At 48.6% G+C, this 25,411-nt stretch overlaps 4 protein-coding genes across 5 annotated transcripts; 3 read left to right on the top strand and 1 right to left on the bottom strand.

The window, feature by feature from the left end:
- The first annotated feature begins 482 nt into the window (after nucleotides 1-482).
- SHFL (shiftless antiviral inhibitor of ribosomal frameshifting) lies at nucleotides 483-3,961 on the top strand. Of its 2 annotated transcripts, none has more exons than XM_074260967.1 (8): nucleotides 483-920; nucleotides 1,375-1,504; nucleotides 1,745-1,794; nucleotides 2,288-2,323; nucleotides 2,420-2,575; nucleotides 2,658-2,761; nucleotides 3,116-3,267; nucleotides 3,433-3,961. In XM_074260967.1, the coding sequence occupies exons 1-8, from the start codon at nucleotides 891-893 to the stop codon at nucleotides 3,636-3,638; spliced, it is 864 nt and encodes a 287-aa protein (XP_074117068.1). In that variant the 5' UTR covers nucleotides 483-890; the 3' UTR covers nucleotides 3,639-3,961. The 2 variants fall into 2 exon arrangements, with proteins under 2 accessions (XP_074117068.1, XP_074117077.1); XM_074260976.1 differs by having other exon boundaries at nucleotides 639-920; nucleotides 3,512-3,961.
- ANGPTL6 (angiopoietin like 6) lies at nucleotides 3,913-13,356 on the bottom strand. Its single transcript, XM_074260954.1, has 6 exons — nucleotides 13,279-13,356; nucleotides 11,401-12,012; nucleotides 10,600-10,792; nucleotides 10,167-10,354; nucleotides 9,816-10,086; nucleotides 3,913-4,327 (listed from the first exon to the last, which is right to left on the bottom strand). The coding sequence occupies exons 2-6, from the start codon at nucleotides 11,998-12,000 to the stop codon at nucleotides 4,143-4,145; spliced, it is 1,437 nt and encodes a 478-aa protein (XP_074117055.1). The 5' UTR covers nucleotides 12,001-12,012; nucleotides 13,279-13,356; the 3' UTR covers nucleotides 3,913-4,142.
- A 3,394-nt stretch (nucleotides 13,357-16,750) lies between these two features.
- PPAN (peter pan homolog) lies at nucleotides 16,751-22,202 on the top strand. Its single transcript, XM_074260907.1, has 13 exons — nucleotides 16,751-16,837; nucleotides 17,289-17,501; nucleotides 17,633-17,803; nucleotides 19,188-19,289; nucleotides 19,445-19,495; nucleotides 19,579-19,749; nucleotides 19,939-20,015; nucleotides 20,193-20,300; nucleotides 20,394-20,517; nucleotides 20,694-20,772; nucleotides 20,880-21,009; nucleotides 21,086-21,255; nucleotides 21,346-22,202. Exons 2-13 carry the CDS (start codon nucleotides 17,484-17,486, stop codon nucleotides 21,579-21,581), a joined length of 1,437 nt encoding a protein of 478 aa, XP_074117008.1. The 5' UTR covers nucleotides 16,751-16,837; nucleotides 17,289-17,483; the 3' UTR covers nucleotides 21,582-22,202.
- Nucleotides 22,203-22,363: 161 nt separating this feature from the next.
- Nucleotides 22,364-25,184, top strand: P2RY11 (purinergic receptor P2Y11). The gene is made up of 2 exons (XM_074260923.1): nucleotides 22,364-22,462; nucleotides 22,890-25,184. Exon 2 carries the CDS (start codon nucleotides 22,895-22,897, stop codon nucleotides 23,933-23,935), a length of 1,041 nt encoding a protein of 346 aa, XP_074117024.1. The 5' UTR covers nucleotides 22,364-22,462; nucleotides 22,890-22,894; the 3' UTR covers nucleotides 23,936-25,184.
- Nucleotides 25,185-25,411: the final 227 nt, after the last annotated feature.

Here is a 25,411-nt window from a genome sequence, read left to right as displayed (position 1 = left end):
TCTATGCTACGTACGTTGGTCGATGGCAATGGAGCTGTTTATTCTAAAGAAGGGCAGATTTAGGGAGGGTACCTGATGATAGTAAATTGAATTCTTTTTAGAGAAGCACTTGCAAAACTGAAGAGGAGGATGATCAGAGCTGTAGCCGGTGGGAAGGAAGGGGTGACAAGCTAGAAGAGGGAGCATAGTTCATAGCATTTGGAACCGCTCCAGGCTGTGAACCTCGGTTAATGGCCATGGAGATGTTTATTCTAAAGAAGGGAAGATTTAGGGATAGTTCGTGAGGATAGCTTTCTTCAAATAACTGAAAGAATCATACATATGGAACACGTTCTGCTTAGTCCCACGGGGGGAACTCAAGAGCAATGGGTGAATGTTACTAAGAGGCACCTTGGGGTAAAAAAATTAATAGTAATAAAAACCTCCTCCGTAATTGGAACCATCCAGACTCGATGACCTTTTAAGAGTTTTTCACTCAAGTACAGGTTGAACAGGTAGAGATTCCAGGACTTGGCTTTCCTGACCGTTTTGGCAAGGGGCTGTTCCTCTGGCCCGAGATGAAGTTCGGGGCCATTCTGTCCGCGGGCGGTTCCCCTGTTCCACACGCCACCCTCATCGGAGGGACCCCATCTGTCCCACTAAGGTTTAATTTCCCCTCGAATTTCGGAGCTCGGCGGAGTTAGAAAGACTCCAAGTCTAGCCTCAGGCTCTGACCCCCCTTTCCTTTGAGGCCCCGCCCATTTCTGAGAAACCGAAAGTGGGCGGAAAAGTGGGCTGTTTGTTCTGGGCAGAGACCGAAGCGTGGAAAGTGCTGAAAAAGCACCGTGGCCTGTTTACCGGGAGGCTGAAAGGTGAGACCTGCGGGTGCAGCCGGAGCCACGAGAACGAGGATGGCCAAAGCCGGGACCTCCGGCGTGAAGGTGAGAGGACGGGGGCCGGAGTCGGGATACGCTACGCGGAGTCCAACTCTGCCTCCCCCAGTTCCGGGCTCGGCCCGACTGGCAGGAGAAACCAATGAAGAACAAGATTGCCCAGGGACGGGAGGGGACCCCACCCCTTAACTCCCCCCACGTCGCTTTCCGGGAGCCTGTTTTTGAGAGCCAGTCCTGCTGCTCCAAAGCGCCCTGGCTGAGAAATGCTCGCCTGCCCTGCAGTGTGGGCCCTCTCCTTTGCCTTTTCTCACCCCCTCAGACGCTGACAAGTATCTGGCCTATGTACCCATTTCATAGATTAGGCAACTGATCCCAAGAAGGAATGGATTTTACTACTTAGCTCATATACCATCCGATGCTAGCCTTCAGGTTTCTCAAGAGTTTCAGCCAAGGCACTAATGATGTTCCTGTGTCTCCCTCCCTTACCTCAACCTCCTAACAGCTGGAGAAGTCTGTCAGGCGCCTTAGGGAGCAGTTTCATGGCAACATATCTGTGGCGAAGGCAAATGTCTTAATGGAGAAATACCACAATCACGACTTCATCACTTCCTGGCTGGTTAAACAAATAGATGGTCAGGCGGGAACCATGAGGGAGGGGGTCGGGAAGGGTTCTGAGGCTTTTTGACAAGAGGCCTGTTGGGTACTACCCGTCCCCAGAGGTCTTGGGGAGGGATCTAGATCCTCAGGAAGCTCATGAAAGAAGTATCCCAGGGAGTCCAGTGTCCAGTATGTGGGTCACTGGGGGATGGGGGATTCTTTAAAGGTCCTTGATTCCCTTTATCAGCCCCTATGCTCTCCAAATTTGTTCTCAGAGCTCAGATTAGAAAATGAAGATGGGAGCCAAGCAGACTCAGCTGTCCAGGTAATTTCCTTCCCCCATTTGTCCCATATTTGCAAGGTTGTCCAGTCGTCCCCAATTCTAATAAGCAAATCCAGGGGGAGAGAGAGGGTACTTGATTCGGATTCCTTGGCTTAGAGAAGTCCTGGATTAAGAGCAGAACCATAACTTTGGGAGCATCTCTCCCAGCTCCTCTGTTTCTTTTCTCCCCTGTATCCCCACAATCTCTTTTGCCCAATCCTATATGCACTCTTCTTCCTTCTGCCCCATAATGTGGCTCAGGAGATGGTGTCACAGGAAGGATTAGTGAGTGGGGTGCTCTGGGGATCTTGAGGCAGGGTCTGAACTGTAAACTGAGACCTTTTCCCTGGCCAGTCCTTGGTTCTTGCTTGAAAGTTTGCTTCTTTGCCAAACAAAAAGCTCCAGGAGTGAGGGTATGGGGCACCTGGACACCTAAAAGATCAATGCAGAGATCCCAGCCCAGACTCCTGTCTCTATCTTCCCATTCCCTGCCCAGGATCAACAAAATGCCGTGAAGGACAGAGATATTGAGGTGCGAGGGGAATGGTGGTGAGGGGCAGGAGGGAGATTTACTGAATCCCTGTTGGAGGCTGAGGTGCCCTGATCCTATCCCCATCTTCCCCTTCAGGAGGTGGCTACCACCATGAGCTTATTACCCCTGACAGAGAAAAATCTGCGCATGTTGGATGATGCCCAGAAAGGCCAAATTGCCAAGGAGGATTGTCAGTTTGCCTGTAAAATGTGTGATCACATGTGGTGGCGCCGGGTACCTGCGCGCAAAAAGGTAAAGGGTCAGGGCCAGGACTGTGACTGGGCCTGTGGGATCCCTGGGAGCAACCCTAATGCTGCTCCCCTGACTTTTTCAGGTGTCCCGATGCCGGAAGTGCAAGGTGAAATATGACCCAGTGCCCAAAGACAAGATGTGGGGGAAAGCTGAGTTCCATTGTTTACAGTGTGGCCATACCTTCACGTGAGTTCTCAGATCCTGTCCCCTGACCTTTGTCTCCAGACCACATAAAGGTCAGTGCCATAGAAAGATCACTAAGTTTGGATCCAGAGAATTGGGATTAGAATCCCAGTTCTTAGTTTAGGTAAGACATTTCCCCACTTTGGGCTTCAGTTTCCCTATCTTAAAAAAAAAAAAAAAAGTCTAGTTGTAGAAGCTGTAGACAATCTCTAAGGGTCCTTCTCACTTTAAAGGTCCCATCCCAACCCCCAGCCTCTTTTTGTCATTCCTATTTTCTCAGTCAGAATAACCCTTGATCTCTGACTCACACTTCCTCTTTGGCCCACTGCCTGTCCCCTGTTCTGTCTCTCTCCACAGGGGTTTTGCCCAGATGGGAACTCCATCTCCATGCTTCCACTGTGGCACCCTTGTCTTCCCAAGTCGAATCCTCCCCCCACGCCAATCCCGGACTGAGAGAGCCACTAAAAACCCACATCGATGCTCTGCTGAGAACTGCTACAACAGACAAGGTCAAGCCCCGAATCTCTCTATCCCTTTCTTCCCCACTTCTCCCTGGTCCCACTAGGTCCCACTTACCCCACTTTAGTCTGCCCTCCTGGGGCCAGTCTCCATCTTAGCACAAAGAGGCCTCAAGACCTCAAAAAGAAAGCTCAAGCCTGATTTTTGCCCCCCAGGACCCTACACCCCAGGAGCCACCTGTGTGCACCCTAAGACCCGGGCACAAAACAACATGTCTATTGTCTTGTTTCCAAGTGCCGTCCATGAGAGCACTGGCTCCACTGTGGCCACCTGCCTTAGCCAGGGCAGCCTCATTGAGGACCTGGACAACTTGATCCTGGAGGACCTCAAAGAAGAAGAAGAAGAAAGGGACCATAACTAAGAGCTTTCAGTCATCCTTCCTATCCTGCTATCCTCTACAGACCTGGAGGACCAGTGTTTCCCTATGGGACCAAGAGAAGTTGGGAGTGGGTCCTCAGCTGTGGTCTGCAGAAAGGCTGACAGGTTACTAAGGGGAAAGCCTCAAGTTACTCAGGCCTCTCCCTGTGATAGGAATGCACATATGTGGAAGGCGGGTAAGGGTCTGCTACCTCCCTTAATGTGGGAGAGCCCCATACCCATGGGCCATATATACAGACATATGTTATGATGCTAGCATTTTATATGTCATGTTCAAAGTAATAAAGAGACATGCCTATTTCTAAATGACAGTATCTCATTTTTGCAGAGCTAAGGGTTAGGGGGCGCGGTATAGGCTTGAGGGGGTATGATTTGTATTATACCCTGGGCTTTCCAACTCATGAAAAATCCAGGACACCAGATGCCAGACAGTCCGAGAGAGTCAGACTCCTTGCCCTCCTCCCGGGACCCAAAGGGAGATCAGGAGTCAGAGGGGCCGGATTAACATAGCCACCTTCTTGAGGGAATAGGCACCACCCCTAAATTCGGCCCAGTAGACACCATCTTGATACCGGCTTCGATAGTGGCCACCTAGGTGCCAGACGCCATTGAGATTGGAATGGGCACAGGCGTGGTACCACCAGCCACCCCGCTGATACAAAGCACAGTTACCTACGGGAAGAGGAAAAAAGGGGTCAAAGACTGCACGACCCATCACTGACATCCATATACCCCCAGAAGAGGCTGTGCTTAGCAAAGCAGTGACCCCAAAGATTGATTCCAAAGCAGGAGTCCTGGAAGCCCCCTCCCCTATAACTGTTCTACCTTTGACAGGGCAGGATCCCTGAATGCCCTCTTTCTCCATCACCAGGCCCCGGCCTCAGGCTCTACTCCAACCCCAGGCCTTGTCTTCCCTCCCAGAGTCAGTTGGATGGAAGTTTAAAGGCAGTTTAGTCCAGCTCATAGCTATCAAGAATAACTATTATAACTTGACTCTAACAGAGGGCTGCCATTTTGATCTTCTTCTAGAAGAGAGGACAACAATCAACCAACCCTCTACACAGGTCATGAACAAAGGATCATTGATCCTTCACTTGAAGATAGTGAGAGGGAATCCATTACTTTCCATGGCCTACCTCACATGGGGATAGCACTAAGTGATAGGAACTTTTTCCTGACATCAAGCCCAACCCTGTCTCTCTTTTACCCAAGCAGAACAAGATTAATCCATCCTTCTTCCTCATGATGGGATCACACAGCTGGGAAGTGTCTAAGATTAGATCTGAATTCACTTCTTCCAAACTCCTGGCCCAGATTCCTATCTACTCTACCATTCTTGTCACCCTTTAAATACTTTAGGACTCTCTTCCGACTTGGTGATGGTCTTGGTATCTCAGAGTGTCCGGCCATCGAGACAAAACCATCTTGTGCATGCACAGAATCCACACCCTCTGCCAATTTTCCCCCTTGTGTAAAAGCTCCCAATAAAAAGAGTCCCAAAGTCTCAAAAAAAAAAAAAAACCCACCAAATTTAGGACAAAAATTATTGTCCTTCTAAGTCTTCCCTTCTCCAAACTAAGTACTCTTGCTTCCTTCCAAAATTTTCATATGAAATTGCTCCCAATTCTCTTCCCTTCCTGGTCAAAGTACTCTGCATTCACTAGTTTGTCACAAAATCCTTCTTAAAATATAGTGTCCTAAACTGAAAACAATACAGATGAAGTGAGCAGTGACTGTGAAATTGTCACTTCTCTCATTTTCACCCTGAGTGCTACCTCCGTTAATATAGCTTAAGATCACTGGATCACATATCTAGACTGGGAAGAGACCTCAGAAACCATTTAGTCTAACTCCTCATTTTGCAGAGGAGGAAATGTGTTCAAGTCTTTGGCCGCTAAATTATCACACCATTGCTTTATATTGAGCTACTGGTCCAATAAAATCCCCATTTCTTTGAATCTTAAATGAAAACTTTATTAGATTTAATAAGTACATCTTTCTATCTATGACTGGTTTGAATTATCCCTCCTTGCTTTGAGTCAACTGTGAATTTGATAAAATATTCTCTCCACATCTTGGCAACTCTCCATATCCAAGTCACTGATAATAGTGTCAAATAATTCTGAGCTAAGGACACATTCCTGGGACCCTCCGCTAGAGACACCTGGTCTCCAGGTTAACATGGAAATAACATTATTTACAACTCTGGATCAGATCATTCAGCCCTCTACAAATCCATGTGCCTAGACTGTCTTGTACTAGTTTACACCTTTCTATCTTTCTTTGAATGAGATTAAGAAATTATGATTGTCACTGAGTCTGAATGCACAGCCCTGTGATGTATGCATCTATGTGCTTGTGACCCTGAATTAGCATCAGTCACTCTATGAGTCTGAGTCTGAGACTCTATATTATTGAGTCACCTGAAGGTCAGTCTTGATTGTAGAGAGGGAGTACGAATCCTCTCCTTGTCTGGGGCTAAGATGATTTAACCATCCTCTGCCCTATTCCTATGGTCAGAGGCAGTGGTGGTGGACAGTTATTACAATGAAGTGACTCAAAACAAATGACAAAAGTGGATAGAGGTGACTTTTTCAGCAGCTTTTAGGTCCTTGAAACAATGAGGGAACACTCCCTCAGAGGTCTCCAGAGGTCTTCCTGTTCTGCTGGGCAATGAGGAGGATACAAGGGAGAAAGAAAGAGACTAGTAACTTGGGTCAAAAGTTGCTTTTTCTTACTACGGCCACTTCCTGTCTGCCTGGCTAATGTCCTGAAATTGGCTCCAGGAGAAACCCAGTTTGGGACTGTTTAATAACATCTGGGATCCTGATCTACCAATGAGTTAGGTCCCTGTGTGATCTCTACCATCAGATAATCTTGGCTCATCCCTGGCCCTCTTCACTTCCAGGATGACAATCATAGCCTTCTCAGAGGTTATGACTTAACCAAAGTCATACTGACAGTAAGTATCTGAGATTGGATTTGAACTCAGGTCTTCCTGACTCCAGATCTAGCACTCTATTCAATGTTCCACCTAGCTGCCTCTTTTTTAGGTTTCTTCATTACCACATGAGTCATCAGAAGTAACAGACATCAGATGTGACAAGCATTGAGAAGACTCTCCCCATATCTCAAGTCCGGCAGTCCTCTATTGCTGACATGAGATTAATAAATAACTTTCCTGCTGCACCTCATCGGAGATTCACTGATCATTTTGTCTCCTTGGATATCTACTAGATAACTTGTCTCCTGTTGGCATCTGTGACTCTAGAGCACAAGCATTGCTTCCCCCTCAAAGGTCCATTTCTTCCTCCTTTGTAAAGAGCCCCAAACTGATTGCTTAGCTCCAAGTATTCAATGCTTTACCTTCCCTTTCTCTTCTGTGATCCATTTTTTCATTCTTCAACCCACTGCCTTGGATTGGATTCCCTTCTGACTCTTCAGCCCCTTCTTGTTTTTACCTGGAAGCCTTTCTTCTCCCTTCCCTCTCCTTCCAAAGACATTCTTGATAAATAGGAGAAATGTTTCTTGAACCCTTTTACCTTCTCTTATAGGAAACAACTCCCATTTAAGTATAGCTAATTGTTCAAAGAGAACAATCTCCTCACATTTCCTAGAAGCCCTTGTGCTGTTATCTCCTCTTTCACTACTGTGGCATGTTAAGGACCATGCCTGGGTGAAGGAGCTCTCTGAGAGCTCCTCAGCTGTGAATCCTAACAGCTGAAGGAGTTGAAGATGTTCCTTGTGGATTGGGAATGAAATAAATTGGAGGCAGAGGGAAGAGGAAAGAGGTCAGACAATACCTCTCAGTGGAGAGGTCAAGAGAACAGTAACAGCCTCTCAGTCTCCTTCTCCTCCTCCTCCTCCTCCTCCTCCTCTTCCTCCTCCTTCTCCTACTACTACTACTACTACTACTACTACTACTACTACTACTACTACTACTACTACTACTACATAAAGAGATCCTTTCTACAAGTCTGAGTTAGACCTTCAGCAGACACTGGCAGGTGGCTCCTGTATCAACAGTTGCACCTAATTAGGTGATCCTTCTTGCCAAGGTGAACCCTTCTATAAGCACAAATGATCTCATTCCATCCCTTCTCCTCCTACTGCCTCCTCTGTTAATTCCCTTCTCTCACTAATCTTCAATCTCTTTCTATTCACTGGCTGCTTCCCTAATCCCTATAAACTTGCCTGCTGTCTTCCCCATCCTCAAAAAACTTTCACTTGATCCATCCCTTCCTGCTAGCTACCATCCCATATCTCCTCTTAAGAAGGCCATCTCCAATCAATACCATCTTTTCCTTTCTTCTCTCTTTAACTCTATAATCTGGTTTCTAATCTCATCATTCAACTGAAACTATTCTCTCCAAAGTACTAATGATCCTCTGACTACCAAATCTAATGATCTTTTCTAAATCTTCATCCTTGAACTCTCTATAGTCTTTGACACTGGGAATAACCCACTTCTGTCTAACTTTCTCTCTGGTTCTCTTCCTCTTTATTTTCTTCCTCCTTGGTCTTCTTTGCTGGATCTTCATCCAGGTCACATCTTCTAGAGATAGGTATCCCATACTGCAGTGCCACACTGAATGTACCGGGTCTTTTTCTTTCTCCATATTATTCCACTTGGTGATCATCAGCTCCATGGACTCAATTATCATCTCTATGTCAATGCTTATCAAGTCTATTTGGCCCTAATCTCTCTGCTGACCTCCAGTACAGTATTTCCAACTGTTTATTAGACATCTCAAATTGGATATCCTGTTGATATTATAAACTGAATATTTCCAAACCTGACCTTATTATCTTTCCTCCCAAACCCTTTTCTCTCCCTAACTTCCCTGTTACTATTGAGGGTAACAGCATCTTCCAGTCACCCAGGTTTACAACCTATATGTCATCCTTGACTCCTCAATTTCACTCGCCTTCCCATATCCCATCTATTGCCAAGGTCTATTGATTTTACCTTCCTCTCTCTACTGATACTGCCATCACACTGATGCAAGCCCTCATCACCCCAAACCTGGAGTTGATCTCCCTACCAAAAATCTTCTTCCCACGCTAGTCAATTTTCCAGTCAGCTATCAAAATGATTTTCTTAAATTGAAGGTCTCACCAAGTCACACATATACTCCCACCCAACTCAATAAACTCCAATAACTCTTTATCATAATAAGGATCAAATATAAAATCCTTTGTTTGGTGGTCAAAGGCCTACATAAACTAATCCCTCCCTACCTTTTCATTTTCTCACCTCTTACAATTCCCTACAAATGCACTCTGCAAGCCAGTGGTATTGGCTTTCTTGTAGCTCCTCACACAAGGCACTCTATCTCCTGACTGGGCATTTCTACTGGCTTTCCCCTAGTCCTAGAAAGCCCTTCCTCCTCATCTCTGATTGCACTTTTCTAGATTCTGTCAAATCCCAGTTAAAATCCCATCTGTCCAGGAACCTTTTTGGATCTCCCTTAATTCTAGTGCTTTTCTTCTGTTGAATTTCCAGTTTATCTTGTATATAGCTTATATGAACACAATTTGTCTTCCCATTAAACTGTGATCTCTTTGGCACTTTTGCTTTTCTTTATATCTCCAGCTTTTAGCATAGTTCCTGGCACATACTAGGCACTTCATACAGTAAATGGTTTAATGATTGATTGACTGATTTCCCAGATTCACTGTAGATCACTGCAAAATTCACCTTGCTCTCCATACTTGCTGTAATCCAGTTCTTCACTCTTTTGTCCTTGTTAGTAGCTTTTGGAAGTTTAATTGCTCAATTGTCCCTATAGCTCCCTTTGCTCTATTCCTTTCCCCCATCAATCTTTGTCCCTTCCTTCACATACAAAAAAGGAAATTAGACAAAATTGCTGGCAGAGTGCTGGACTTGGAATCAGAAAGGAGTGACTATGCAAGTCACTTAAGCTCTGTCTGTACTTCTTCTTGCTCCCACCAGATGGTTTATGTAAAGCCCCCTGCCAAACTTGAAGGCATTATTATCGCCAATTCCCCTCTCAGCCTCTCCATTCCACATTTCTCAGCCCCGATCTCTCCTAGAATCTTAGTCCTCCATCAGCCCCTCATAAGAGGAGTACAGGTACCAGCCCTCCTGGTGCTAGTCAACTTCACTATGGCCAGCCCTTGCCAGACCACAACTCACCAGAATAGGAGTCGCGGTCCCTGTCCACAGTGCTGAAGGGTTTGTCATTATGCCAGGACAGAGAATCCCCAGCATCACCCCTGTAATGGCCAAGCCTCAGGCGGTAGTGATCACTCTCAGGTTCCAGGGAGAATCCATCGTATCGAGCGTGGACCCCACGGCCTCCCCAGTCCTCCAGGAGCACCAAAAGTTCATGATCCCGAAGCTGGGTCAACAGGTGGATGGTCTCAAGGCCCAGCCAGTGCTCTCCATCAGGCCGGCCAAAGCCCACCTTGCAGGGAGGAAGACCAGTCTTCTGTAAGCCAGAGCCAGTCCTTCGCAGCTCCTAGCCCCCCCTCCCACCAAACCCACCTTGTAGTTCTGCCAGTTGGTAAAGAAGTTCACAGAGCCGTCCTGTCGCCGCTGAATGACCATCCAGCCTCCACCCTCCAGCTGCTGTTCACACCACACAGGCACTGATTTCTGGCCCAGTCTCACTTGGTAAATCCCACTGATCCTCTGCCTGCCCTTTAGGGCCTCCAGGCAATCACGCCATGGGCCTGGGGGTCATGAAGACATACATAGTCTATCCTGGCAAGGGATGAAGGGGTCATGGGAGGATACTCGAGGTGGCTGGGATAGTAGGAGGGTTACCCTGAGTTTGGACTTGACCTAGGTTTGCTAGGGGATAGAAGAAAGGGAAAAAGATACCACTTTAGACACTGTCTCCCCCCTACTCCCACCATCCCTTATAGGGATTTGAAATCTATTCCCCCCAAAGTCATAAGCCAGAGTCATCCCTTACCTGTTGCCTGTGTGGGTGTTCCTGGGGTGCCTGTGGGCAGGGGAGAGGGCAGGAGCCCTTGCTGTCTCTGTGGTTGGCCAGGTATCCTGTTCTGTTCCTTCTGCAGCTCCCTATATGGTCTTCCACCGCCATTGCTGCCGTTACCCACCAGCCCTCCAGGCCCTGAGGGACTCAAGGAAGGCAGTAGCAAGACCTATAGAAGCAAGACCTATAGAATTCACTAGAAGTATCTGACCCCATTGATCCAAAACCTAAGTTGTAGGATGACCCACCTATTCTAAAGAGGAGGGCCATTTCTGGCTAATTTTTCTACTCTATATTCCTATTGCTAAGGGATTTATCTCACCTGTTTTTAGACTACTTGTCTCTTCCCCCACCCAAATCTTGGATTTGAATCTCAGACTGCTCCTCCTGGGACCGGGGCTGAACAGTGCCAATAACAAGATTCCTCCATATATCCCCTGCCCCGATCTTTCATTGTAATCAAAGCCTCATGTACCATCGAACCAGCAGAAGAAAGAGTTAACCTGATAATCAATGCTCTTAAAAATTGAAACAATGGTATGAGCTTTGGGAAGAGGAACCCCTGGCCCAGAGAAGGAGAGAAAATCAAGTTAATCAATTAATCAATCAGTCAATCCATTTCCCTCCTTTCCAATACTCACAAATTTGGATATAAAAGAAAAGTGGGACTTAGTCTAACTCTACTTGGACAATAACCCTCCTCCCAGGACAATGACTATCTTGTAAATAATAATTATTCTCAAATGACCACTCCCTCAGTAGGGACCATTGCTGTACCTGTCCTGTGGTCCTGTTCAGGCCCTGTGCCTGTTGCCCCCTGGGCCCTCCTGGACAGCGCTGCTCCAGCTTGGTGATAACAGTGCTCTGGTCGTTAACTAGTTCAGTCAGAGCATGGTACTTTGCATCCAATTGGTGGTACTGGGCCGTGGCACGCTGGGCTTCAGCTAAGGCACTCATGACCTGGCCTTCCAGCTGAGCCAGCCCATCCCTCTGGGACCCCTTTGTTTTTCCGTGGGGTGTCTGAAGCTGGCTGGGCTGGGAGCCATCGGCCCGAGTCTCCTCACAAAGGGCCCTAACCTCACTGAGCCCAGCCCCAAGGGCAGCCACCCGTTCCCTCAGTTCTTTGATTAACACCTCCTGCTGTCTCAGCTGGGCCTGCAGAGACTGTAGCTCAACTGCCCTCGCATTGTCTTGACGAGGGGCTGCCGTCTTTGCTCCACTCCAGCACACGGCACCCACAAACTTCTGCTGGGGAACCACAAAGGTGTAAGTGCAGCGAGGGCTGGCTGCGGTGGGCCTCTGCTCAGCCAGGGCAAGGCTCAACCCCTTCAGTAAGGCCATCAAAAACAGCAGCCACCTCCAGGTGTGGGTGTCCATGGCACCTGTCCCCTGCAACAGAAGGGGGCCAGGGTTAGCCTATGTGGAGACAGATCCTGCTTCAGAGGACTCTGGATTCCGAGCACATGCATTACTCCTGCCAGGGTTCCCCTTGTTTGAGAGAATCCAATGCTTGATCCTAAATCTAATTCTGACAATTAGTAGTTTCATGATGCTGGGCAAACCACCTTATTTCTGCTTCCTCATCTGTAAATAAGCAACAGTACCTACTATACCCATCTCAAGAACTTGATGTGATGAAACACTTTTTAAGAACTTATTGATAGCAGTTGTAATAGTAATAATAATGATGTATTAATTAACATTAAAACCAATAATATTATTATTTCATCTCTGCCTTAGTCTGGGTTGCTGCCCAGCTTGTTATTCCTCATATATTCCTCAGATTTCCAGGCAAAAAAGAAAAAATGGACATTTTTGCTGCCTTGATAAATGTCTTTATTAAATATCCACAGCCCTTCTCTACCTAGGACTCTCCTCCACAATGAACACCTTGATCATTCTAGGGAGGCTAGGAGCTGACTCAGGCCCAGTCTGGTGGGCCTGCCATGATTCCACATATGATGGGTCAGACAAACCAATCAGAACACCAGGGTTACCCTGCTCTTGTTAGTCCTCTGACTCAGGGAGACTTCTCAGACTGAAGGATTAAGGGGACTGAGAAGCCAGAGACTAGATCTATCTTTCCCCACCCCCTCCCCATCCTGATCACAGATCCCTCAAAAACTGCAGACTAATTCATCTCAAAGGAAATTCCTCAGCTGCAGCCATCTATCTGGAAGAAAGGCAGCCATGGTTCCCATGTCCATCTCTCTCTCTCTCGTTTCCCAGACAACAAAGCCAGGCTACCCTGCTTTTTTCCCATGATGTTCCCACCATAGGGTATATTTTTGTTATTCACATATTATATATTCAAGTATACCTGAGCAAAAACATGCTTTTAGTGGTCTTCATCCCTCAGATCCATTAGTACACACAGTCTGGCCTGGAAGTTAGCAATATCAGGCATCCTGAGGTTGGGTTTCTATTTATTTCTATTTCTATTCTATCATGAGACTGTCCCCATCAACCCTGGGCTTTCCTAGCACTTAATGGCCTATAGGGGCTCCTTTAACCATTAAGATTGGAATAGCCTCCTGTGGGCAAGGGATTGGCTCAGACAGGCCTAGATTTGCCTCAGAGGCTTGAGGGTCTGCCTCTCCTAGGGGTGATGGGAGCTCCCCATCTATCCTGGGGGCTCAGGATCAGGGTACTCACCAGTCACAGCTCACAGCTCCTCAAACTTGCCCCTCTGGCCTGTTCTGTCTTTGCTTTCTGTGATGTGCAGAAAGGGGATCTTGTTGCAGAGATGCTGCTGACCGCCCAGCCCTGGTGCCTGTCCCCCATGTCCCCGCCCTCCCTAGAACAACCCCTGGAGCTGCACAATCTCTGCCCAGGAGCCCAACTGTAAACATCTGTGGGGTCTGTTTGTAAGAATTTCTGCAGATGCTCAGAATCTATCCCATGCCTGTTGCCCTTCCCCCACTGGTCACTGACTCTCTATCCTGTCCCCTCCCCTCCCTGATGCTTCTTCCTCTCTCTTTTCCCCCACTGACCACTGTCTAGAGGCAGCTACAAGGAGACAGAGAGTGGGACTGACCCAGACCCCAGAAGTCACAGCGGCCCCGCAGACACTAACAAAATACCAGTACCAGCACGATCATACAGCACTGCCTCGCCTCCTATCAGCACAGGAACATCCATGCTGGCCTGGATACAGAAATAAAATGTGACACCCAGCCATGGGCATGAACCGTATCACACATATTGATGCAGAAATGGGAGCACACGGACACCACTCTCCCATTATTCTCTTCTCTGAGATTTTATGAGGAAAACGGGCAAATCTTCTTCCCAGCATCCTCTTCTTAAACCAACCCCCTTCTACACACATCCAAAGCTTTTCCCATCCCTTGACACAGCAAAGACCAGGAGGTCACTGAACCTGAGCAAGAGAGAGAGAGAGAGAAAGAGAGAGAGAGAGAGAGAGAGGCATAGGGAGAAGGGGAGAGAGAGAGACAGAGAGAGAGAGAGAGACAAAGAGAGAGACAGAGAGACAGAGAGAGACAGAGACAGAGACAGAGACAGAGAGACAAAGAGAGAGAGAGACAGAGAGACAGAGACAGAGAGAGACAGAGAGACAGAGAGAGGGACAGAGACAGAGACAAGAGAGACAGAGAGACAAAGTGAGATAAAGACAGAGACAGAGAGAGGGGGAGACAGAAACAGAGACAGACAGAGACAGAGACACACAGAGAGAGAAGGAATAAGGGAGAGAGGGAGGGAGGGAGGGAGAGCAAGAGTGAGATGGCAGACAGGGATAAAAGATAAATAATAAATAATAAACAAGACAGAAACAGGGAAATGTACAAGGATCGAGTAACAAAGAACGAAAGAAGTAGCCCTGGATTTGTAGTCAAAACTAAATCTGAATCTTGCTTGGGCTCTAGTTGTGTGATCCTGGGCACCTTTCTTCCCTCTCTGATCCCGTTTTTTCTATGTTTTATCTATGTCTCTGGATGGTCTCTAAGGTCCTGCCTGGGTCTAATATGGTCAAAAAAAAAAAAAAAAAAAAAAAACATTCTGTATTTTGAGTACAAACCTTTCAGAAAGGTGAGTCATCCTAGGATTTAAGCCTTATGTGAATGTGATCAGAAATCCCAAATTTAACCCCTAGTTAAAGTTATGCTGTTTTGTTTTCTTTTTAAGGTGGTTGATTGTTGAAGTTTTTTGTTGTTTGCTTGTGTTTGTTTAGGAATAGAAATGACCAATCTTATTATCTCCCCCCAAGATATCTTCCTGAGAGAAGACATTTTGAAGTTGTAACCTCTGGTATTATAGAATTCTTGAATAAAGAAAATTTCACAGTGGAGATGGACCAAGAGTCCAAGTTTAAATGACAATTCAATTAACATGTTCCTTCGTCACTGGGAAATGAACGGATGCCCAACAGTTAGAGATTGGCTGAATAAATTGTGGTATATGAAGGTTATGGAATATTATTGTTCTGTAAGAAATGACCAGCAGGAGGAATACAGAGAGGCTTGGAGAGACTTACATGAACTGATGCTGAGTGAAACGAGTAGAACCAGAAGATCACTATACACTTCAACAACAATATTGTATGAGGATGTATTCTGATGGAAGTGGATATCTTCAACATAGAGAAGAGCTAATCCAATTCCAATTGATCCCAATGATGGACAGAATCAGCTACACCCAGAGAAGTATAAATTATTTGCATTTTTGTTTTTCTTCTCAGGTTATTTTTAACCTTCCGAATCCAATTCTTCTTCAGTAACAAGAGAACTGTTCCGTTCTGCACACATATATTGTATCTAGGTCATGCTATAACATGTATGGGACTGCCTGCCCTCTAGGGGAGGGGGTGGAGGGAGGGAAAGGAAAAGTTGGAGCAGAAGTGAGTTCGAGGGATAATGTTGTAAAAAATTACCCATGCATGTGTGCTCTCAATAAAAAGCTGTAAAAAAAAAATTTTAAATACATGTTCCTTTATCAAACAAAACAATAGTCATTTGAAATGTCCTTTAAAAAATCAAATCTTATGGTGGCAATGAGGGAAATAACTGGTGGCAAGTATTCAAAGCCACCTGACCTGGATCAGCTTAAAGAAATACCTGCCACCTCTCTCCCACCCAAGAGGGACCTCCCCGGGGGCGGGGCCTCCCCCATCAGTCCCCCATTACATACGAATAACTGTCCCATCTAACATTAGATGATCAGATCATGAGGGGACCAATTTACCCTATTCATGTCTTGTTTGTACATAGTCCGTAGCTTCCCTCCCACCCCCTACAGTGACTCTTGACAACCCCTCTTAATTCCAGGTGCTTTCCTCTGTTTGTAATTTACTATTTTTGTATCTCTTTGTAACTAGAGCTTGCTTTGTATGCATGTTTGCATGTTGCCCCTCCTACCTTAGTGTAAGCTCCCGGAGGGCTGGACCTCTCTTAGTATCCCCACTCACAGCGCCGGGCGGGCGTGTAAATGTTCACTGAAGAGTTGTTTGTCTGCTGCTTCCCTGTTACTTGTGAGCCCTTCGGCAGTAAGGGCTGTATTTTACCTTTAACTTCCCCGGTTTAGCACAGGGTCTAGCACACAGTAGGTGCTTAATACGTATTATTAAAGGACTAAGCGATTTCAGTCATTCTGCTATACGGCCAAACTGGCCTTTTTTGTTTTCCGTCCTCCCCGTCCAAGGGTGCTGGAAACAGAATCACTTCTATCGATTGCAATCCTTAGTTTTCTTTAAAGTTCAGGGTCAAAGGTCAGAGAAAGCATCATCTGATGTGCTCAGCTTCTAGTGACTCTCTCGCAAAACTGTATTGTGTTTTGGATATACAAGTGACTTAACTTACCTCATCTCAGTTTCCTTATTTGTAAAATGGGCATACTAGCACTTACTTCAGTCAGTCCGTCAACAAACATTTATTAAGGACCTACTATGTGCTTGGCGCTGGGGAGACAAAAAGAAGCACAATCTCATAGAGGAAAATGACACTTAAAAGAATAACGGTAAAAGTCGGAGGTGAGCAGGTGTGCCCGCTGCCCACGAGGCTCTGCCTAAAAGGAGGCTCTGGGAGGAGGAGCTCCACACTGTCCAATCAGAAGGGGCCCAGGGACAGGAAGTGCAGAGGTGTTTCAGGATGATGAAATGCCCGGTGAAAGTGACGTCACGATTAAGATCACGTGGACAACCTTTTGCAAACCTTCAAGTACTAGAGAAAAGCTATTGCTGCTACTGATACGTAATTGTGTGAGTGACTTCTAACTTCCTATAAAATGGGATGAGAATATCTAAATCCCTAGATGAAATGTACGCTTCCGGAGGGCAGGAACTGTTGTCCGTGGCGACGGCCTTCGCATCTGGCAGCAGGATCATGAACTCCTTTAGTAAAGGCAGCTTTTGAATTTTTATTTGGCAATGACATTTGGCCAATTGCGTCTTAACGTGATAAAAAAAAGAGAGAATAAGGAACAAATATTAGTGTGCAAAAGACACCGAGTCGTACAAGTTGTGATTGAGGAAATGGGGGGAAAAGATTTATACTTTGACAAAGGAAAAGAAAAAGTTGATGATGGTGGTGAGAAAGGGAAACGGGTGCGATTCTCACAATGTGAATGTGCGACCGCCGAGCCGCCTGACGGCGCTGTAGGAAGGAAGAGAGCGACAAGGAGGAAGAGGAAGTGCAGGGCCTTTCTTACAGTTCGTGGCGTTCTGCGGGAGGAGATAGTGGCTGATGACAATTTCCCGCCTCAAGAGAGAATGATTGGCTCTTCGCCTCTCCATCTCTCCTTTGGTCCCGCCCCGGAAGCTCCTTTCGCGCGTGTGGACTCCTCGTGCTTAGGCGGAGAGCGGTTCTATTCCTGCCAGTAGTAGATCTAGTGTCCGTGGAGGCGCCATGGGGCGGCGTGGGAAGGTGCGATCCCGGGCGAGTGGCGGCGCGGTTTGGATGTGGGGTGAGGGGTTCTGAGCGAGGACCGGGGGCTTAGGGTTATTCGAGGTGGGGGCGGTTTGGGAGCTCTCCTCCTCACTCTCTGCCCTCCACAGAGCCAGCACCAGAAGCGCGCACGCGCGGCGGCCCAGCTCCGCGCGCAGGAGGCCTACGCGTCCGCCCCGCATTCTTTCGTGTTCGCACGCGGCCCCGCAGGGCCCGGGGTTCGCCAGCTCAGCCTGGATGTGCGGCGGGTCATGGAGCCCTACACGGCCAGCTCTCTGCAGGTCTGTCCTCGTGTGCCCTGCCCCCCAGCTCCCTGACCGTGCCACCCTGGACCACTAATCCCCGCCTCGTCCTCCGGGGCCAGGCCTGGAGCCTAAACGAGGGGGTCTTCAAGTTGGCTTCCTGCTGCGATGCCTTCCCGGCTGGGGCTTGGGAGGGAGGCCGCGTGTGATGTTTAGGCCTGTGGAGCTCAGAGATCTGGCCAATTTTCAATGTAATTCCTGGCATTCCCCTCCCCCCTGCCCTTCTTTGCTCTTGACCTGTAATTCCCTTTAGTACCTTAGAGATTTATGAGAGAAAGACTTAGAAATCTGCAGTTTTAGTCTAGAAGAGCGGGCTGGGCGCCCCTACAAGTTGTGATTTGCCCCCGGGGGAACATAAATAGGCCCGGAATATTCACTTGTACTTCACCCAGCCGAGCCTGCTCCGGGATCGGAATCAGGCCCAGAATAGCAGCCCCCACCCCCACCCCGCAAGTCTCCCGCACACTGAAGAACACTGAAGACTTCTAAGGCGCAGCGGCCTGCTTTGTTTCTTGTCTGTAGCGGGCCCCCCCCCCCCCCCCACACACACACACACACATGCTCTTTGCCGCACATCCTCCCTCTGACTTGTATGTTTCCTCCTGTTTCCCTGATGCTGGTTGGTGTGGAGGGAGGAAAGCTCAGATCTTGCAGGCTTCAAGGCCTTTGATAAAGAACTGTTGGTGAACCATACCGGACTACCCCAAGCTTTGAGAGATTCATGCCAGGCTCCCCAGAGGGTCCTGTCCCCTTGGGTTTTTAGATTTTCCCACATTGGTTTCTATAGGAAACTGCTGGGCCAACCCTCAAACCTCTTTTTTTTTTTTTTTTTAGGTAAATCCTCCCATAGGCCCATTCTAGTCTTAAGTCAGATTCCCATCAACTGTCAGAATATGTGGAAGGCAAATTCAACTCTTTACATTAAAAGGAGCCCAATTCAGATGCCACCTCCGACATTTACTGTTTCCTTATCTGTACAGTGAAGTGTTGGGCTCAGAGGCCCCTGTGCTGTCCGGTTCTGGATGGATCCAGGACCCTGTCTTTGGTCCATTTTATCTCTGAGGCCATGGCTTTTATTGTAGCCCCTCTCCTCCCCCATACTCAGATACTGGTCTGTACTACAGGTATGTTTGAATGTTACATCTTTAATTGCCCCACATACCTTACATAATCAATTAATAATCTTGAGGCAAATTTCCTTATTATAAGGCATAGCTCAGAGTCCCTAGGTCTCCCAAGTAAGTTCCCCACAATTTATTCAAGATATCCACACCCAAACCTTTTCGTCTTTCATAAATTGTCCTTTACCGGGTCTCCTTTCACCCACACGTCAGCCCTAATCCACCCTTTCACCCCATTGCAGGTTCACCGGCGAAATTCCCTTAAGGATTGCGTGGCTGTGGCCGGCCCTCTCGGCGTCTCTCACTTCCTCATTTTCAGCAAAACCGAGAAGAACGTGACATTTGTGAGTGGCGCCTCCTTCAACCTTCCCTGTCCCCCATGAGGTTCTGTAGTCCCCATGGCCGGAACATACCCCGTGCTCCCAAACAATGGCTCCCCAGCAAGAGATCCTTTGCTCCATTTTCAGAACTTGTATGATTGCTTCCTTTTCTCTGGCAGAGGCTGATCCGGCTTCCTGGGGGCCCCACTCTGACCTTCCGGGTCACCAAGGTGAGGGGTCAAGTAGGAAAGTGGTGTGGTGGGGAGGCTGAGGGCTAGGCGGCTAAGGTCAGCCCTGCCCCCTCCACCTTTAGTACTCCTTGGTTCGAGACGTGGTCTCCTCCCTGCGGCGCCACCGGATGCATGAGCAACAGTTCTCACACCCCCCGCTCCTGGTGCTCAACGGCTTTGGCCACCATGGCCTACACGTGAAGCTCACCGCCTCCGTGTTCCAGAACATGTTTCCCTCCATCAATGTGCACAAGGTGAGGCCCGGTAGAGCCCCGGGTTCAAGTCCTGCCTCAGTCACTGCTGACTGACCAATAAAGACAGTACCCCCCTGAGGTTGATGATGGGGTCACATAAGTGCGGGCGGTGCTTGGGGACCGTTAGACTAAAACACCGTGCCCACGAGAGCTGCCGGTGGGGCCTCTGCAGCATCCTCTCTCCGCCAGGTGAACTTGAACTGTGTGAAGCGCTGCCTTCTCCTCAGCTACGACCCCGACTCCCAGGAGCTGCAGTTCCGACACTAGTGAGTGTGGGGGGGGACAGGCAGTCCCACCCTGGGTGACCGTGATGACCACATCTCCACTGAGACATTGTGATGTGTCTAAGTAAACGCTCTGAGGCCCAGGGTGGGGAGGGGGAGGGGGAGCAGGGAAACCCAGAGTCTCCTCGAGCCCTGACCCCCAGTCTCCCACCCTTGCAGTAGCCTGAAAGTTGTCCCCGTGGGAGCCAGTCGGGGAATGAAGAAGCTTTTACAGGAGAAGTTCCCAAACATGAGCCGTTTGGAGGACGTCAGCGAACTGCTCGCCACGTGAGTGGGGAGGTAATGTAGCTGGGGTGGGGAGGAGGCCCACTGCCCTCAGCCTGACTGCCAGGACCCCAGCACATTCCCTTGTCTCTCCAGGGGTGAGGGGCTGTCGGAGAGTGAGGCGGAGCTAGACGGGGAGCACAACGTGACGGAGCTGCCCCAGGCCTACGCAGGCCGAGGCAACATGAAGGCGGAGCAGAGCGCTGTTCGGCTTACCGAGGTGAGGGCCGGGCGGACACAGGTCAGCGTGAGGGCCTCGGCATGGGATGAGAACGCTGATGTGACAGTCCGTGATCACTCAAAGTAAACGTTCTGATGCCTCTGGCCCTGCTTGCTGTGGGGGGCAGAAGGGGATGGACATGGGGCAGACCCCCACCATCTCTTTCAATCCATCAGATTGGCCCCAGGATAACCATGCAGCTCATCAAAATCCAGGAAGGCGTTGGGGAAGGGAATGTCCTCTACCACAGCCTCGGTCAGTGCAGGGAGGAGGGAGGGAAGGAAGGAAAGAGGGAGGTGGGTGACCTCTGGTACAGTCTCAGTACTCAGAGAGGGCCTCCTTGCCTTCCCTTTCCCCTCCAGTGCACAAGTCTGAGGAAGAGCTGAGGGCCACACTGGCCACCAGAGAGCAGAAGCTCTTGCTGAAGGCTGAGCGGCGAGGCAAGCAGGAGCAGGACATAAAGCGGAAGAAGGAGCAGCGGGAGGCACACCGGTCAGTGTGGGGATTAAAGGGGAACGGGCCCTGTGCCTGAAGGCCTGGGACCTCACCGGTGACTCTGTTCTTCCAGGAAACGCAGCTTGGAGGGCATGCGCCGGCTCACGGCCCCAGGGCTGGACAAGGGCGATGGGGACAGTGGTGCGGAAGACCCTGGGCAATCTGAAGCGGTGGCCCAGGGATCTGAGGAGGAAGATGAGGCAGAGTATTTTCGCCAAGCTGTGGGTGAAGAGCCAGATGAGGGTGAGTTGGAGGGGTGGTCTTGGACGTGTGCCCCCGTGCCTGTCAACCCCCCCCCCCCTCACAGTTCTCTTTTCTCTGCCCTCTCCCCAGACATGTTCCCAAAGGTGAAACGACGGCGATCAAACAAGTCCCCTGGACAGCCAACCTCTAGTGACCAGAGCCCAGGGAGGGGCAGAGGTCAGCATCCCAAAAGGAAGTTCCGAGCAGTCAAAGGCAAACAGCCCAAAAGAGCTGGAGCCCAACACTTTCCTCGGGGACAATTCCTGGGCCGAGCTTTGGCCTCTAAGAGGCCTCACCAAAAGTCCTCAGCAGCAGCCAGAGCCTGAGACTTGCCTCGAAGATGAACTGAGGCCTGTTTTCTCTCTTCTGGGGGAGGGAATAAAAACATTGAATCCTATGGTTTCTGAGAATGAGGGAACCCTTCCTTCTTCTACCCTCCATGCTACTTCAATGTAGTCTGTGTGGTCTCCCTGGGTATGAGGAAGAGAAGTAAAGTCTGATTTCCTATCTTCCATTGATCATGGGGGAGGGGAGTCACTTGACTGAACATCATCATGAAACATCACTGACACAGATTGTGTCCTAGTTAAAAGTTTTACTGTGGGGAGAGGGGGAGCTGTTCAAGAGTTGGCCGCCAGAGATGAAGCAGTTTGAGTAAGATGTACCCCAAGGTACAGTGTAGAACACCCCCACCCCACTTATCTGTGGAGCAAGTGGTTGCAAGTATTTGTTAGCCTGACTGCCTCAAAGGGCAGTACACGACTAATGGGGAGTGAGCTTTGTCTAAAGGTTTTGACCCAGCAAGGAGGATTGGGGAATCCAGAATACTTACCTAGCTTGCCTGGAATATGTTAGGGCTCACAAAGTGGAATTGGCTGGCAAGGAGTTTGGATGTACAGATAATAAAGTCATGCTTTTACATCCCCAATAAAGAAGCAGTCACTGTTGCTTTGCTTGGTTGTTATTTCTGGTGGGCGGGAGGAGCTAGAAAGTCTGGTTTTCCTGTGTGCCGGAGGAACCCTAATTTGAGAATGGGGTGGGGGCGTGAGAGAATGAGGAAGGAAATATGCTCTGGGAGGGGCTAGCTACCAGGATGGGGCTTGAGACAGTCTGACTAATACAGGCAGGAGCAAAACCTGGTAGTTGAGATTGAAGCAGCATTGGAGAGCTAGCCACCACCACCCCAGCAGGAACAAGACCAGGCCAGGTGAAGTGGGGCTGGGAACTGGATTGGGGGTAGGGTTGCTTTATGTCATTTCCACTCCAGACCAGTGGTTAGGACTTAAACTGGAAATCATGGGGTCAAGGGAGGATTGTGGAAAGGATGGGTTATGGCTTCCCACATTTGCCAGAGTAACTGGTAAGAGCAGGTTTTGGGTATGCTTGCCCTGTGAGATGAAGGAGCCAAACTAAATCATTAGTTCTCCCTAAGTTTACAGCTAAAGGAGATCTTAGAAACTATCTTGTCCGGTACCTCCCATTTTACAGACAATTAAGGAGCTTGTCCAGGCTGATGTTACAAATCAGAATTCAGACTTAGCAACCTGCAATGCTGACTTCTGAGGCTCGTTTGGGAAGGGGTGGGAACCAGAGTTTGGTGACTGTCCTCTAGAGGCCTGCCCTCCTTCCCGCAGGCACCATGACCCAAGCACCTAACAGCACCTGCTCACCGAGGATGTTGGTGAAAGCTGGCAAAACCCTAAGCCAGTACCAGGAGGAGTATCTGTGGCCCGTGCTAGTGGTGGAGTTCCTTGTGGCTGTGGGGGGCAACGGCCTGGTCCTCTTGCGCTTCATTTCCCGGGAGCAGCGCCCTTGGCATCCGGCCATCATCTTCTCAGCCCAGCTGGCCATTAGCGACCTCTTTTATGCCTTCTCCCTCCCTGCTCTGGTGGTCTATTTTTACCCACCCAAAAACTGGCGTTTCGGGAAGGCTGCCTGCCTGCTTGACCACTTCCTCTTCAACTGCAACCTTTACAGCAGTATTTTTTTCATCACTTGCATAAGCCTCAATCGCTATCTGGGCATTGTGCACCCCTTCTTTGCCCATGGCCATGTGCGACCCAAGCACGCCTGGGCCATCAGCCTGGCTGGTTGGGGCCTCGTGGCTGCCCTGGCAGCCCCTACCTTCAAGTTCTCCCACCTTGTCTTGCCCCAAAATGGCTCGATACAGTGCCATGTGAATCAGTCCGAGGGCTGTACCAAATGCCTGGGGACGGCTGAAGACAACCACGTGCCAGACTACTGGGTCTACAGCCTGGTACTGGCAGTGCTGGGCTGCGGCCTGCCCTTCCTGCTCACCCTGCTGGCCTATGGCGCCATTGGCCAGACCATCCTGACTAATCCCAACATAACCAGGCCAGAGAAGGTCAAGGTGGGCATGTTAGTGGCAGGCGGGGTAGTCCTCTACGCCATGTCGTATATCCCATACCACGTCATGCGCATCCTCAACATCCAGGCCCGCTGGCACTGGCTGGGAAACTGCAAGAGTTTCAGAAGCGAGTCCGAGGCTGTGGCTGCGCTGGACCTTGGGCTGTACCTGGGCTACCAGGCGAGCAGAGGACTCGTGCCTCTGGCCATGTGCCTCCACCCACTGCTCTACACAGCTGTGGCCTCAAGCCTCCGCTGCCCAAGACTCTGTGGGGGAGCCAAGAGTGAGGAAATCTCTCTGAGATCCCACTGACTCTTGGCAAAAGGACATCCAAGATCACTTCATGACTAGATGGTGAGTGAAAGGGAATGGCAGCAACGGGGGCAAGGAAGGCCATGCAATCCCTCTCCATGCCCTCAAAACTGCTGTGAGAATTAAGGGACTATACTTAGAACCTTTGACTCTCTTGTTCAAACCCTTGCCCGTTGCTAACTGGTTTCCCATCCAACCCACAGCTTGCAGATATAATGCTATGTGCTGTCATTTCCCTGATCAAAAACACTTGAGTGGCTAGTGACTAAAGACAATTCCTCAGGGAGGCTCCCAAACTTTCTTCCTCTTACTTTCCCCTATTCTCTAAGCATTCTAGTTCCACCCAAACTGAATTGCTAAGGATTCATTGTACTTGACAAGCTACTTCCTTACATTTGAGAAGGCTATTTGCTGGGCCTATAATCCACTTATTTTGTGAATCCAAAGCCTTAAATTTCCTTCACAGCCCATGGATTGTGCCAGACTGAATATGCTCCACCCCATTCTATTCCCTGCCCAAGCTCGAAATATTCTGAAATTTTCAACATCCTCCTGTCCCTTGCCTAGATCTTGCATCATGCTTTCATTATTCTGTTTCACTTCCCAAGGATGAGGGTTGACACCTCTGATCTTTGAATCTTGAGCCACTAAATGTTCTTAAAAAAAAAAAAATTAATCTGTAGTCAAAGACAGTGGGAAAGCTCACATTTTTGCAAAAAATATTTAGAGCTGTATCTTTTGTAGACACCGTAGAATCTATAGCAAGTGACAAAATATGAAGAAATGCAGAGAAATATGGACTTTCCTAAGATCTCACAGATGTAGAGCTGGCAGGGACGTCAGAGTTCTCATCCTCCACCCCCACCCTCTCCTTTCAGAGGCTAACCATGAGATCTAAAAAAAGATTCAGTGACTTGCCTATGATCACGAGACATTAAATGAATGGCAAAGTAAGATATAACTGATAAATCAGAATTTACAAAATTTTGATGTTTAAAGACTTCTTGACTGATCACTAGGGATGTGTTTGTCCATAGTGGATCTGATGACAAAGAGCTTTCTTTCCTTCTCTTGGCTGAGGTGGACAACAGTATAAAACATTTCAGACATGGACCAACATGTTTTTGTTTGCACTTCTTTGTAATGGAGGATTCTAATTTGAGGAGTGAAGTGAAACAGCTACTTCATGAAGTGACAGTTAATGTAAATAAAATTTTTAAAGAACAATGAAATAAAAAAAACAGGTACTGAATATAAGGCTTTTGAATGACTTAACAGAGCAGAAAAGTCACATGTCCTAAATCAGGAGCAGGGATGGGAGATAGGAGACATTGAGAGCCACAGGGAGGGAAGAATGGTGCCACCTGGTGAGAGCTCTCAGCCCAAGTCCACCCAAGAAAATGGCTGGAGTTAGAGATAGCTTGGGACTTCCCGCTGGTTCAAGATGTATTCCTGAGACTTAGAATAAAAAAGAGA

Source organism: Sminthopsis crassicaudata, chromosome 1 (genome assembly GCF_048593235.1).
Source record: "Sminthopsis crassicaudata isolate SCR6 chromosome 1, ASM4859323v1, whole genome shotgun sequence".
NCBI classification, from domain to species: Eukaryota; Metazoa; Chordata; class Mammalia; order Dasyuromorphia; family Dasyuridae; genus Sminthopsis; species Sminthopsis crassicaudata.
Note: the sequence above shows the minus strand (reverse complement) of the source record. Positions and strands in the feature narration are given on the sequence as shown.